Source organism: Citrus clementina, unplaced genomic scaffold (genome assembly GCF_000493195.1).
Source record: "Citrus clementina cultivar Clemenules unplaced genomic scaffold, Citrus_clementina_v1.0 scaffold_5, whole genome shotgun sequence".
Lineage (NCBI taxonomy): Eukaryota > Viridiplantae > Streptophyta > Magnoliopsida > Sapindales > Rutaceae > Citrus > Citrus x clementina.
This window is the reverse complement of record NW_006262201.1, coordinates 27,842,009-27,858,183: the sequence shown is the minus strand read 5'-3', so window position 1 is coordinate 27,858,183 and position 16,175 is coordinate 27,842,009. Positions and strand designations below refer to the sequence as shown.

The following is a 16,175-nucleotide window of genomic DNA, read 5'->3' as shown; positions in this document are numbered from 1 at the left end:
TTGTTGGGCATCTAAAATTAGAATTATGAATTCTTTTACAAATTTATTTAGTACGAACACACGTGGAATAATTTAATTTGATGGATTAGATAATTTTTAGTAGGGATGGTAATGGGGTAGATATGGGATGGATTTATTCTTTTTCATATTTAAATCTATAATAAAAATTAAGATCCGTATCTACTCTAAATCTATTATGAATTCATATTTTTCGCTCCATATTCAGATCCAAAAAAGAAATAAATATCTATATCTGCTCCAAATCTAAAAATAAAAACAAAAAATCTAAATCTACTCTAGATCCGTCATGAATTATAAAACTCAGTAATAAAAAAGTAATAATTTTTCAAAATAAAAATTGAAGGCCAAAATATATTAATAACAAATAAATTATATAATTTTTCTCAAAAATATAATAACTATTGTAACTTATACTTTTACACCAAAACAACAAATAAAAAAGATCATAAAATATTCTTTAAAATTAATTGTAAGAGTAAAATCAATGTAATATTTTATTGTCTCATTTATCATTCTAATATCCATAACACACCCACTTTCATTCCTATAATATTAGATAATGACATATAAATTAAATATGATTTATATTCAATGCTTTATTATTTTTATTATGGCCATATTTGACTAAATATATGAATAATTATATTCCTTAAAAATTATTTGGCCAATATAGTAAAAGAAGTTGCCAGGTTGTAAGATTTATGTTTTTGTAAAGTCAAAACGAAAAAGGGGATTATTTACTTCTCATTCAACATTTTTCTTATTTAGATAAATGTCATAAAAATTCACTTTTTTTATTCAGATGTAATTAATTCAAAATCAAACATAAATTATAAAAAAAATTAATTTCATATTCAAGCATTTAAGAAACAAGCCTTTAAATTTAAAATTTTCAATGAGGATTGACAAACAATATTTTGGGGAATTTCCATTACAGCAGAGTCTCTTAAATTTAGTTGTACGAAATTCGATAAACCTGAACCTGAAAATAATATTGGTGGCAATGATACAAAACCTCTGCATCGAGAAAACGATAGATATTTAAGTACAGCCAAATCTCCGACAGAGGACTACTGGCCGATCCATTAGCAGAGATGTGCCTCAAAGATTTTAAATTGCTAATGTTATCCGGAAGACCATCAAGATTGTCGCTCTGTAATTGGCCGTCCTTGCTAGATTTATATCTTTAAACGTTCCATTTTCTCCATGATTTCTAGAAAACTTCCAAGGTTTGAGCAGTTATAAAGATAAAGCTCAAGAAGAGATTTCAATTTACAAATGCTTGTTGGAAAGCCTCTTCAGCCTCGTGTACTCACTCGAACGCAACGTTTTAAGATCAGCTAGGCACTCTATTGATGAGGGAGTTTCTTTTATTGGGGTCTCGCTTAAGTCTAGCATTGTTATATTCCCATAAATCTGTGAAAAATCTGCAAAATTAATACATCCGGACAAGTCAATTGTTTTAGGAGAAACAAAATGACTGTTGCTTGTAATAATTGGAAAAAAAAAACCCAAACACTTTTGCATCTCATGAAATACAACAAACTGAGCTGGTTGAAGTTGTGTATATACGGGGAATGTAAGACATGCTTTCACAATTTGAAAGATTTACTGTCTTTAAGATTTGGGGTTTTTGATGGTTCTGCGATTCTACTGAGATACTGGGAGTGCTCAAGATCTGCAAATTTTAACTTGAGAGCTTCCTATAATGAAAGATACATAATTACTATATTAAATTAGCATCAGTAAATTTTAAAGTTATTCATTATATATATTTAAAGAAAGGAATAATAATACATTATACATTTTCTCATTTCCAAATTTGCTCAATTTTACTATAAGGCAAGCTAAGCTCAATCAAGTTCTCCAATTCAAAATCTGATGGTAGTATTTTTAAAAGATATTAACGCCAATAAAGATTTCTCAATTTTTTCAGGAAGACATTCCAAAATTTGGTGAAGTTGCACTCGAGAGCTTATAATCGGAACACCATCATACTTTTGCGTATAGGATTTCAGCAATCTAAGATTTGACATTTTTTTCAAAAGCTCGAGAATGTAAACATACGTCTCTTATTCTGGACAAATTCGAGAACATTCCTACAATTGCATCGGTCCCCTTCAGAAAAGAAGCAAAGAATGAGTTGGCGTAAAATTTTTCAAGGAAAAAAAAAATCTAAAATTTATAAACAGCTCGTTAAATGAAAACAACCTGCACTCGTTCAGCTAATTTTTTTTTTTTGCATCCTTTTAGTCTTCTTCAATTTTTTTCCCCCTCTAAAACTTTAATCCAGGTGCTGACAAGATAAAAAATAAATTCATAAATCACCATTATTACCTATCCTAATAAGGTCGTAAATCGCAAAATTAGTTAATTTAATTAGTATTCAGAGATCAAAATGGTGCTTACATTGAATTAATAGAGCTTATCAAGGAGCCAAACGATATACAGCGCTTAATTAATGCCTCAAAACACTGACCTAAGGTTTTTTAGTTTGAGGATGATTATTCAATCCTGAAACCCGACTGCACTCATAGTAAACCATATATATAAAAGTACTCGTTCTATTCGAATAACTTTCAAATCCAAAATGATGTTTGACAAATGTTTTAAATGAAATGACATTGAATGTAAACAATAATTTTGTTTTTTTTTTATGTTTCAAGTTATTTTGTTTACACTAATATATATTTTAATTAATAATGGTGTTTTGGTAACAATAAAATTTACTGAAACACTGCTGTGGTTGAGAAAATTATGGCCGCTTCTAGCCCCATAAAAACTTAAATAGTAATCTTACCTTATTTTTCTGCAATACGTGATAGATATCCTCATGGTACCACAATCTACTACGTTTTGGTGAACAACCTATCAACCCATCTCTTGCAATAAATCATGCATTCGCACAGCTTACTGTAATTTGATATATTTAGAAGAACAGTCAATGCCTAATGCATAAAACTAGAATCGTCTGGTATTCTTATTACAAACTCTTTTCGCTCTCCTGCAAAGAAGCACGCAATGTCCAGAAATAAACTCTCCTTTTCTGGCTTTAATATGAGGGTCAGAAATTGGATTTAAGTTCTCCAATGCTTTTTCCAGTCTATTAATTTTTCCCACGAAGGAAACAGCCATTACTTTTGAGTGCCAATGGATTGCCATTGGCATAATTCAATATATGCTTTAAGACCTCCCGCAGATCTGTTGGGCAATGGTTTGATGTTAACGCATGGTTACAGAAGAGCTTATGAGCTTCATGACATTCCAATCCATTAGCCACATATATGGTAAGTGTTAGGTACTCCAAAACTATCAAGAATTCGTTTATCTCAAGAGGTTATGATGATTCTACTTCCCGACTCAAAATGATCAACCCCACTACTTAAATATTGTAACTGTCTAACTTTATTCACATCATCTAGAACTATAAGCACCTCCATTCGCTGGAGTCTTTCCCTCACATATTCAGGAAGGTCGGGAGTTGCTATTCTGATTTTTCGTCTAATATTTTCGGAAAGACGTGCATTTAATCCAACAAGGCCATTGATGTATGTTGAGAACGTTACATTTTCTACTCTCGTCATAATTTTAACAATTAAATCTACAAGAAATTTTCAGATTTTACAACAGAAACAGATTCTTGAGAGTAATGCATAACTGAAAATATGTGGAGTATATCGAATACCTAGAGCTTTCATCCTGGAAATTTGTGAGAGCTTTCCTGAATTTTTTTTTCCTACATGATACATCAATTCAAGAAGCATGATGATATGGCAAGTGAAAAAAATTTGGAGAACAGCGGACATATATTAAAAAAAAGAGAAGCAATTATGTAATAATTTGATGCGATAAACGAAGGAAAGAAAATAATGTAATAATTTTTTCCCTCAAATGCTTATCAATTATAGTACTCTTTTCAAGAAATCTTATTTCTTTGGAAATGTGAATATTTTAACAACCATGCTTCGTTTGAAAAAAAATAAAAGAAGTGCCCTAGACAGAAAAGAAAGGAAAATAAAATAATTAAAAAAATAATTTTCATATCAAACTAAATAATAAAATGAAATTCCATCCACTTCCCCTCATCTCCGATCCCCTTTAGCATTCTCCTCTCATCTCCTTTCTTGTTTCTTCCGATCCAACACGAGCAGTGTGGATGTTTTTCAGTCTAGAAAGAGTTATCCACAAAGGCTAAGTGCAAGTCAAGTCAAGCAAACTCATAAAGCTAGGATAAAATAACAGAATAATGTGATTTCAACTCATTTTTGGGTTAGAAAAGTTGTGCCAGAGGAGCCAAGAAAGAAGTTGTTACTGGTGAACTCACAGTCCCATCCAATGTTAAAACCCAAATCCAAACTGTAAAAGAAGTTGAGTAGAAGCTGACTTAGACTACCCGAATCCCAAAAGTCAACTTCGGGTTGTTAGAATCATTCACTGCGCCAACTCTGATGAGGGTAGCGGCACACCAAGTCGTTCAACGTGCATTGAAGATTCAATCCTCATCCTTACAGTCCTGGGCTTCTGGCTAAGAACTTCAGCCATAATCAATAACACTCACACAAATTCAACTGAGGATTTCACTCCCTTCCTAGAACAAGAGAATAATAAACCTTCTGAAGATAAACCTTAATACAAGTGGTAGATACAATATCACAATAAAGACACCTGCCTCACCTAATGGAACTGATTATTGAGATGAAACATATTTTACAAAAATGGCATAAATCAGACCATCTTTTTCAGAGGCCAAACTTTTGAACTTATACAAATACATTTACAATTAATTAGAAAGAACAAATGCAAGAGTGATTACAACTTTCAAGAAAAGAAAATGAAAAAAAAAATGAATAATTGAGTCATACTGCAAGTGGAATTTCCAGATCACGTGGAGAGGAAAAAAACATCTGCACCCACCCCATGCAGAATGAGGACACCAGAAGTAGGTAAATTAACCGAGAATTCCATCAAGACTAATCAAATACTTGGAGAGGGGGTTCAAGCGGATAGCACGAAGCACTGCATCTTCATTTTTCATAAATCTGCACAAAGAATGAATAAATAAAATGGAGAAGCCGAACTGTTGCAGACTTTTAGTCACCTTTTCACTGCTGGCATCATCCAAAATATTCTACAAACTGCATTAACATGGATGCAAACTCAAATATGTCTTCATTGTCGCCGCAAAGTTTTCAATCTGAGTTGGAATCGTAAAAGTCACTTGGGCATGGGGTCATGACCTCAGATTCAAGAATCTGGACCACTCTGTGCATGGTGGGTCGATCATCTGGGCTGGAAGATACACACTGGGTGGCTACTGCAAGAAGGGCATCAAGACTTTCAGACTGAACCCCTTCACAATTTGGATCAATGATCTCTCGTTGCCTATCCTCCGATATTAGGAAATTCAACTGCACAAATAAATATGGATTAGGGCTAGGGAAATATTTGTATCTATAGCAATAAACGAGACTACTAAATGAAAGAGTGATTAGATTTAGCAATGCTCAAACTAAAAGGCAGTAAATAAACAATTGATTTGCACTAACAGACAACGGCAGAAGTTCAACCGATGGAAGTGAACAAATAAAAATGCAACAGGTCCAAGATCCATATGCACCTAGGGTTTTGCAGTTCCAATAAATACTAAATAGACATCCCTTGTGCAGGAGAAGATTTTGGCTTAAATTTTGTTGAAATTTTTGGTGAACTTTTAAAAATTATGGGAGAAAAATATTGGCTTCCATATTGGGAGCGAGCATATTTCCTAAAAGAATTGATCAATTCTTCCATGACGACATGATGGGTGTTGCTCTTTCACATCGGAGCAAAAAAGAGCAATCAGGTCATTATTTATACCCCAAAAAGGAGAAAAAGAATTGAAATTTGTTTGTTCTTCTCAATTTATTTCTCAATTACACTGCTGCAGACATTGTAGATAATCTTCCACAAACAGAAACACAACATACATTAAATTAAAATATAAGGGAAGCATTTAGTCTTATGTTTGGCTGCACCCATGAATTAGTTGCAATTTCAGAAAAAGTAGAAGAGTACAGTAAATGGAACAAGGACATCATTCGCGATGATACAATCTGGCGAGATAAGAATACCATAAAGCCTTGTAGTTTAACAGTCAATATCCCAAGGGAGACCATAAAACACCACTAAACAATTTTCAGCTTATGAAAAAATGAAAGCAGCATTCTCTTAAATTTTATCACAGTTGAGCTTATCAAATTTATTTATCACAGAGCCAAACTTCAATATCTGGTTATGGCAAATGATCCCAGAATACAAAGAAAAAGTGAGCAGAAGCAACATTTTTCAATGGATAAAGAAAGAAATCATACCCAACCAACAATATTGAGGCCTTTCTCAATAAAAGATGCATCAGTAGGCCGCTTTCCACTTAAAACTTCAAGCACCAAGACCCCAAAGCTGTAAACATCAGTCTTTTCTGTAGCTCTACCACTTTGCATGTACTCTACAATGGACGCATAAGCACACAAAAATGATTTTAGAAAGATATCAAGAAAACTATTTATAACATACAGTCCAGCGTTACAAAATGAAAGCCAGACAGCATAAGTACATCTGGAATCGATCCCTTAATATTCTCAGGTCAGAAGCCAAAGAAAATTACAGTCAGTGTTTCAACAGCTGATATGAATGCCTTTACATCACACTTTGTGTTGTGTGCTATATGTCAAAATCAAGCTGACTTCAGATGATTCCAACCCTGGATTAATTATGTGTAGAGCAAAAAATAAAAGAATTTTCTAGATTTCATGGTTTTAAAGACTCACGGAGAAAGCTTTCAACATGGCCAATACCTCTTGTTTTAAAACATTTTTTAAGCATGCTATCTTCTTATTATATAGAAACAGATTTTCAGAACTTCTATTAGCGAAGTAAAAGGTCACTTGTTACTGTAATTGGATGTGAAATCCAAAGAAGAAGCCAGATCATTGTTTTGTTATTGATTATTAGGATGGAGTTGCACAGCATACATTTTTCATGAAAGGCTTGGAGATTCTGCCAATTTCTTTTCCTTTCTTTATGCAAACTATATCTTCTTCGTAAGTAACAAAAGAAATACTAGTACATTTTTGAGTTTCTTATCAAACCAAAAAAAAAAAGAGTTACAAAACGACACACAGATCAACCCATGTAAAATTTCATTTTTAACTTTCTTTTAATTAGTTCCAATAAAATTTTGGCTGAACACAGTAGGCTGACATGTCAACATCTGATCAATGCTCTTTCAACTAGTTTGGTGCACCCAATATGATCTGCCACAATGCAAGCCTACAAAGAGACATATGCTCCATAATGGTAAACATGAAATCTAAGTTTCAACCGTTTGTACAATCCTTACCTGGAGCCAAGTAACCAAATGTTCCTGCAACAATGGTTGTAATGTGAGATTCTTCATCTTCTAAAAGTTTAGCAAGTCCAAAATCAGATACTCGAGCCTCCAAATTTCCATCAAGCAAAATGTTGCTGGATTTGATGTCACGGTGTATGATTCTAGGAGAACAGTCATGATGCAAATAGGCCAGTCCTTTTGCTGCTCCCATTATAATATTTAACCGTGCATCCCAATCTAACTGCTCAGATCTTTCTGTACAATCATTATAAAACATTAATTTTTTCATAAAATTAAACAAATTATTCATGCAACAAACTAACAGAATGCACAAGTGGTTAAACATGACTTAGTCTGCAATTGAACATCAAATGGCATTGACTTCCACATTGTGGGACCACATAAATGAATAACAACATCTAGTGTATCATATATCTACATCTACCCGCTATATGGTTTCCTTGGAAAGACATTTGCCCAAATATGATCAGGAGAAATGCTTTATTAATTTAAAACTTGGAGAATGCCTATGTTCCATATCAGAATGAATTAAGTTTGAATATGCCAGCAAACACATGGGTTCAAGGCACAAAAAACTACTGATCTGCATAAAATTCAGACAAGGTTCATCTCCAGTCAAGAGCAGAACTAAATTCTTTTTTATGAACTGCTTACATCTTCATTCTCATCCTCATCAAGTATTTTCAAAACAGTAAACATAAAGAAATTTGTACCATGAATTATTTCTTTTAACTGCCTTATAGACAGACTTGCTTCAAAAAAGAAGGAATAATCAATAGTCTGTGAAGACTCCCCTAGACTACTCAACGGAGATAGTTGCTTCAAGAAGAAGGAATAATCAATAGTCTCAGAAGACTCCCCTAGACTACTCCACAGAGATACTAACTCCTAAAAGATAAAATTAATTTGATTTCCAAAATCATAAGAGATGAAATTAGAATTAAACTCAGTAATGTAGAATGCCCATCAAGCAGAAAAATAGAGTGCATTTAATGATGCTTCCAAATGTGCTCGTGAACTAGGGACAGTCACATAGCAGCTGCTATCCAAACACATTGAAATATGAAGGGCTAATAACAACTTCACCATCTGATTATAATTAGGAACTGGATAAGGAAGAATAAAGATAGCTGCAAACCCTAATCCTTACTTTGCCATGATTTATCAAAGAACCAGGCCACTGAAGAAAGCTTAGAACCACAATCATTAATCAAGTAATAATTTAACACCTCCAGAATGTCGAACTGATCTTTCTAAAACTAAAAATTCCTTCTCATGCTCTGCATCCAAACCACTAAAATTTATCAGATTGGGCAATAAGAGCACCACCAAACTAATTTAACTCTTCAAATACTTATGTACTTACCTATATGGCAAGTAGAAGAGTTAAAAAAATAAGTCATTTCCCAAAAGACTCCTCAAATAAAAATAAGTTTCTATTACTTTAATCAAACTTCTTTCCCTAACAAAATAAGAGCAATTATAACACTTCTCTCTCTTCAAGAATAATGAGATAAATAATATAATACTAAATTAAATGCTCCAAGAGATTCTCCAAATGAGATTCTTCAAATGAGATAGTGCTTCTCTCTCTTCAGAGAAGGACAATCTTATTTTAAGAATCTCATTGGAAGAGTCTTTTGGAACTCTTTATGGTGATGTGACTCTTCAAATAAGTAGTGAAATCTCATTTGAAAAGGCTTTTGGTGATGCTCTACTCCGAGGTATCAATGATGAGTCTATGGTTTATTTGTTGTGGTGGAAAGACACTAAAATGACATTAGTGAATCAAGACTAAATATATCACCATGCATTTTATTAGTTCATTGATCATAGGCGGTTGGGAGAAGGCTACCAAACACACATACAAACATTGGACCTCAAACATGATAAATATTCCTCTACTAAATGCCTATGCCAAAATTAGTGTGAGCTAGATTCATTTGTTCCAATATGGAAACAAGTGATGCAAGAAGAGAAACTCAAGAAAATAGTATCTCACCATGAAGAGCTTCATCAAGGCTGCCACCAGGTAGAAAGTCATATATTAACAATTTTGATGTAGGTGAGTTGCAGTATCCTCGCAAATTCACCAAATACCGGTGTTTTATGCTTCCAAGAATTTCAAGCTCCCTTTCAAAAAACCGATCAAAGCCCTCATTCAACTTATCAATTCTTTTCAAAGCAAATACGTTTCCATCATCCATTGCTAATTTGTAAACAGTTCCAAAGCCCCCAGATCCTATTATGTGATCATCATCCAAAGTTTCCAATTTTTTTATGATGTCTTTTGAAGAATATGGCAAGTCTCCATGAAACATAACAATTGATGCACCTACAGCAAGAAGAATTTATAGAGAGATTAAATTCTCGGAACTCAAGAAGGCATAATAACATAGATGAGAACGGCTCAAACAGAATTTTCAAATGATAGTTCACAAGGTGATTAAGAGCAGCACCTCCACCAACATCTCTTGCAAGACCTTTGCTCTCATTTTTACCAAGCTTCTTATAAAGAAAGCAACCCCAGAAACACATAAGTGCCACCAGAAGAAGAGCACCCACAGTTGCTGATGCACTAATAAGCAGCCTGCCAGAGTTCTTCTTTCCACCTTGATTTTGAGCTATAAAAGTTGAATTATCAGACAATGCAAGTCAAGCATGAGAGATTAATATGAAATAATGTCATCAGAAATACAAAAACTTTCAGCAGAAAGGTTATCAATTTCCCAAAGACACTATGAGCTTCTTACAGTATATTGTAATTATACCAAAATCAGCAATAATATCAACATTTTTAATCATGGAAGGTGATTCCTATGCATCACAACATTTCAAACATGCCATTCAAGCGTTTCCCACGAGTAAAGCATCAAATAACTATATACAATTACATACTGATTTACCTGAGTTAGGAGATTGGGAATCTGTTGTAGATCCTCCACTATCATTTTTGCATGTTACATTTATTTGCTTCCCACATAAACCACGATTTCCAAAGAAGCTGCAAGGTAATAAGACATTTTAGTATATAACAACATAATAAGATCCTTTGGTTTTCCAGCAGTAAAGTACTATTAAATGCCAAATTTAAGTGCGCTGGTGGTTGTGTCAAATTGCAGGTCCCAATATCAAATACAGTGGCATTTGAAAGAATCCTTAGATAATTTCTAAATGATCCAAAATCTGCTACAACAGAAGTAGGGGCAGGTTATACTTACGAGCTTTCGGAAAATTTGGTAAGCACTCCATCAGATGGTATTGCTCCGACCAGAAAGTTGTTGGACACATTGCTTCAGATCATTTAGATAGGTCATTAATATTAAGGTCACATTCAAATAATTCAAAACTCTGGCCCAAAAACTCTATTATCAAACACCAATAGATTGCATCAAGGCTACTCACAAGGTAATCAATCTCTGTAATTTCCCAAGTGAAGGAGGTATATAGTCACTGAGCGAGTTGCTTGAAATATCCCTACAATTCAAAGTAACATCAAATTAATTACATTTACCAGTACCAATAAGTTCCCAAGTTATGTTTGGCTACTCCTCACATAGAGGCAAAAAGAATACCTTAGATTTAGATATTTTCATTTGCTCAGCTATACATCATAGGCAAAGCTGCATATCCTTTGCAATAAGAGCTGAATCATTATTGAATTAACTAAATCGTATTTTATGAACCAGGGGTTGAACACCACCAACTCTTGAAGTTCGAGAATAACTACATGTGTATTTTTTGCATTGATATCTTTTTATCAGAATTTTGGGCATTTACTATTGAACATACATCCTAAAATTATGATCAGTCTTTGATTTTCCGTAAAAGAACAATGAAAGTTGAACTAACCATAGTTGGAGGAAAATAACAGTGAATAGGAAAAGTGTTCCACAAATAATAGGTTTCAAATGCAATACAACCTTCCTGAATGAAGCCTCTAATTCTATTGAATATATCTTGAATGTTACTTGTATAAAATGACTAAAATTGATTAGCATAAAACAATCAACTCACAGATTCAGAAGATTCGATAGATTTCCCAGTTCACTTGGAATTGATCCGCTCAAGTAATTGCTCTGCAAGGATCTATAAAGGAATCAAGATTAACAATTTACTATCAATTGAAAGAAATTAGCAAGTCAATGAAGAAACGAAAGCACACATACAGCTATTAAAGATGGATTCCTCCGTAAAACTCAGCTTAAAATAATTACTTGACTAATATTTACAGGTTCTCAGTTAAAATTCTTCAAAAGAAAAATGTAAGAAGAATCAGTAAATCTAAGATATTTAGACAGATCTAGCAACGTCTATTAACCATGTAATAAGTCACAACCACTGATGGATCTAGACAGGAAGAACAAGGACACTTCTCTTCCACAGCTTTGGGTCAAAATCTTATAGATGAGAAAACGAATATAATAAGTCATCATTTTGTTCATAAAACTTTGGTACAATAAATTGTCATTTGGTCATTAAAAGGACAAACTGATAAGCCAAGGAACTTACAATCCCTGCAACTCTGTGCAGTTTCCCAATTCCGAAGGAATTTCCCCATAAAAGTTGTTGCTATGAAGATTTCTACAAGGAGATATGATGCAAAGCATCAGTAGCAGCAGTATAATTTGAATACAGCAAAGAAGCATCAACTACCAAAACAACAAGAAAGTCCCTTGATAACATACAAAAACTTTAGCTGATCAAGCTTCCCAAGGTCAGCTGATATTGGTCCGCTCAATTTGTGATTGGTAAGGCTCCTGGATACCAAAATACAACAAGATATATAATAAGTGCCATAATTTCAATCTGAAAGACTTTGACAAGGACAAAAACTTGTTAAATAGGGTATCATTTAAGCATCATATGTTCATTTTTCTAGAATTTTAATTGCATCTATCATATTGCATGAGCAGCAACAAGATTTGGTTCATCAAAGCTTCACAACGCAAAAACAAATTAATGACGGTATATATGCCCTTGGGAAGAAATAGATAAACAGCGAAAGCATGTTTTATATCCCAAAGATAGTCTATCCATTTAAATTAAAAACACTGAATACGGTTGATCATTGGAAGACATGAAGTCCTAGTCATGAAATACAACTATACAAAAAAGTTTAACACTTGAGCAACTGCAACTATTGTGCACTCAAGCAACATGTTCTACAACAGAATTCTGGATGGATCAAAATCATAAACATTTCAATAAAAACTTCAAACAGCAGATTAGTTCATGCTAAAGATTTTAGGAATAAACTTATAACTGAAACTAACCAATGAATATAAGCTTTTTCCTTTTCATCCTTCATATAAACATACACAAACTTTAAAAGTAATATGTTCAAAACAAGGCAACACCACAATCAACATGGAAGTATATTTTTTTCATAACATATATTACTAATGTCCATGCTTCGAGTATTAAGTTAAGTAGCAGCAAATATGAAGACAAAAATTCATCAAATATCACTTAACAAAGGAATGAAGATAGATGTGGACTATTTTCAAACTCACAAAGTTATTACTCTCTTGTTTTTATCACATTTCACTCCTTTCCAGTTACAAGGGTCAGGATCCTCTGGTCTCCATTGATTAAGGAAACCATCTGAACTAACCACCGCTGTCCTGAAGCTTAGAAGTGCCTCACCTGCACATCAGAAAGAGGATTTCACATTCTTAAAATATCAATTGGAAAGATAGAGAGGACATGATGACAACTTAAGACGGCATCCGTCCTTTTACAAACCAAAGGCCAAGCCAGCAAAAGACACTGGGAACTATGTTCTAAAGCATCCCAGCTAGAAATGCACGCACTAACCAGCCTACTAATTCTTAGAACCATTTTTTTAATCTTTTCTTTGTTAAAATCAAGCAAGCAAGGATCAAAACACAACCTCGCCGATTACCCGACTTTTATGGGACACAGGACGCCACTAATGATTTTTCATTTTTTTAGGCTATAACATAACAGGGAACATTTTAATATGGATAGAAATCTGGGATTGAGCTCTAGTATTACTTTTACTGGGTGGGGTAACGTCTGAGCAAACTTTAAGGGCAACAAGTGGTTTGGGTACCAATGTTAAAAGAATCATACTATACTTAACAATTACGATTTTGTACTAATTTTAACAGTTAAAATCACAATTTATTCATCAGTATAATTGATAATTACAACCAAAATTAAATATATAAGATAAAGACAAACATATCACCATACCATCAGAATTGATGGCCCTGCTTTTGTTTATTGTGATACAGAGCAGTAGAATGAAAAGAAGCCATTGCCCTCGACATTTTATTTGATACATGCCCATAGTGGCACTCATCAAGCATAATATAGCTACTACAAATCATCTGATACAGCAAGCTCCAGAATGCTTCCGTGTAACATATGGTTACTCAGTTGATGATGACATTTAGCAATTGCAGAAGAAAGAAAACTTTTTATTCCTGCAGAGAAGAAGAGAAAGTATGAGAATATCAGAAATAAGAAAGTCACCTCATTCAATTTAATACTCTTTACTGCACACCGATAAAGAGTAAGAACATGCTAATACACTGTTAATAAAATGCTTGTGAAAAGATCAGAGAAACTATTATCCTGTCCAAAAGAAACAAAAACCAAATCAAATTATCAATTATTTAACTGACAGACTTTTAAAAGCCAAAAACCAAGAAGAAACCCCTATACATAAATATATGTTAAACAGGATTTCAAGTAATCAACCAGGTGAAAACATTAGATCATGTTGGAAACTCTAGTAGACATAGTCGTTTCTATTTAGTCCTCTCAAGGTAGAAGCTTTCTCTTCCGAAACGCACTCTTAATCGTAAGCTCTTGGGGTGTTTTGGTGGCTATTGGACAACTTTTATCACCTATTGTAAATCTTTCTTCTTTCAATACAATCTTCTTAGCATTTATCTCAAATAGTCTCTGCTGGATATTCCTATCTTTGTGAATCACTTACTCTTATTCCATCCCTTACGTAGCTGTAATTTAACTATAGAATAATGGGGTTAAAAGTACATCATATCATACAAGTTTTGAAGGGTGAAAGTTCGAAGGCTTCCATACAAGTTACCAAAATTTCATAGCTCTAAAAGAACAAGTGATAATTTCATGCCACGTCACTTTTAAAGCCACTCATAGTGAAAACAGCACTGTTCACATAAAAACCAAGACCATGCCACTTCCTTTGTGTAATTATTTTCCAAGAATAGAAACATACTAGCATTGCTCATCAAAAACACTGCATGCTAGAAGTATTTTCTATCTATCCATCTCTAATACTAATTAACTCAAATTTTCATTTGCGGCACAATTTTTTTTTTTTTTTGGTTGAATTCTAAGATCAAGATAAAAGAATGAACAATCACACAAAAATTGAGTTTTTTAAAATGTCAGCATTCCAGCTTACAGTTAAACAACCACAACAAACCATCACTTTCAAACCAATTCCTAAGAGAAGAAAATTACAGCACATCAACATTTTCACTAACTAAACCAATAAAAAGAAAAATCAAAATTAACCTAAATAAAAAATTGCCCAAAAAAAACTACAATGCCTCAAGAATTGAGAACACTTAGAACCGAAACTAAGCAAAATCAGCAATTAAGTTTAATTATTAGTGCTTGTGTACAGCTCAAAACATTAAATATTTTCTTTTGCTTTTTTTTAAAAAAATAACATTATTCCATAAAAGTCAATTGCAATTCACACTCGTTAACATACAGTAAAGCTACAACATTTCAAAGCAAAAGTGATCTAAAATAATTTTAACAGATAATTAACCATATTAATTTCATAAATTTCAAGAATCTTGAACTCAAAATATTTTTTTTCTAAATAAATTAAATGAAAATGAAGTGAAGGAGAGATATGACAACGAAGACACACCTACTGATTCTGATCTATGAAGAGAAACGCAAGCCCTTAGTTGTAAAGTGATAAAAAAAAATTACTAATAATAATTTACAAAAATCAATTTACAAATTTTGTGAGAGATTTGTGTGACGGTGAAGAGAGGGAGAGTATGTTTGTTCTTAAGCTTTTCTAGAGAGAGAATTTGGGAGTGTGTGGGGAATAGATGCCCGGAATTAAGATGGTACATAAAAGCCCAGCCAATGAGAAAAGAGTATTTTAGCACGTGTGAGTGAGACCTTCCGTACGTGTCAACCGACGCTTCCTCTCTGTATCTACGGCTACTTAAAGAACCCGCTTTTGTACTTGTACTACTCTACGTCGGTCGTTGGTCCACTCCCTACACCCTGTTTCAGTCAAACCACCCACCTATTATTTTAAATTCATAATCATTTTGGTTTTTTATCTTTAAAAAAATCCTTTTTAATTATTAATTCAGTAAGAGCGTCATTAATTATCTCACTATTTAAGAAATTGTAAAAAAAATAAGTTTGCACTCAAATTTATCTAAAATAATAACATATCATAAAATTTGAAGACCAAAACTATCTATTTAGCATCAAATATTAATTTATTAATTATTTTAACGGCATATAATTTATTTTTTATTTATTTAAGGATAAAATTAATATAGATGGATGAGTAATCAAATTATAGATATTAAGATTTTATTAAAAAAATTTACACCCTAATTATGAAATTCCAAAATTACATTTTAAAAAGTTTTTTGAAGCTATTTTTATAACGATAAAATTAGAAAGTTACAAGCAACTAAGCAAGTATACAATAGTATGTAGATTCACTGTTTTTTTTTCCTAGAAGGATAATATATTTTTG

General features: G+C 32.9%; 1 protein-coding gene across 2 annotated transcripts; it reads right to left on the bottom strand.

Moving 5' to 3' along the window:
- Window positions 1–4,447: 4,447 nt before the first annotated feature.
- On the bottom strand, window positions 4,448–15,517 carry LOC18042073 (LRR receptor-like serine/threonine-protein kinase FEI 1). Of its 2 annotated transcripts, none has more exons than XM_006432767.2 (14): window positions 15,315–15,517; window positions 13,634–13,866; window positions 12,928–13,060; window positions 12,100–12,171; window positions 11,924–11,995; window positions 11,429–11,500; window positions 10,817–10,888; window positions 10,633–10,704; window positions 10,318–10,415; window positions 9,871–10,035; window positions 9,414–9,746; window positions 7,400–7,645; window positions 6,372–6,505; window positions 4,448–5,429 (listed from the first exon to the last, which is right to left on the bottom strand). In XM_006432767.2, exons 2-14 carry the CDS (start codon window positions 13,740–13,742, stop codon window positions 5,211–5,213), a joined length of 1,797 nt encoding a protein of 598 aa, XP_006432830.1. In that variant the 5' UTR covers window positions 13,743–13,866; window positions 15,315–15,517; the 3' UTR covers window positions 4,448–5,210. The 2 variants fall into 2 exon arrangements, with proteins under 2 accessions (XP_006432830.1, XP_024039975.1); XM_024184207.1 differs by having other exon boundaries at window positions 15,319–15,517.
- Window positions 15,518–16,175: the final 658 nt, after the last annotated feature.

Bases quoted from the DNA above. Each gene is read 5' to 3' on its own strand.
- LOC18042073 (XM_006432767.2), bottom strand. From the start codon at position 13,742: ATGAGTGCCACTATGGGCATGTATCAAATAAAATGTCGAGGGCAATGG. The intron at 11,501-11,923 runs GTAAGTTCCTTG...ATTCCTTTATAG, and splicing joins TGCACAGAGTTGCAGGGATT to ATCCTTGCAGAGCAATTACT. The intron at 7,646-9,413 runs GTGAGATACTAT...ATGATTGTACAG, and splicing joins CCTTGATGAAGCTCTTCATG to AAAGATCTGAGCAGTTAGAT.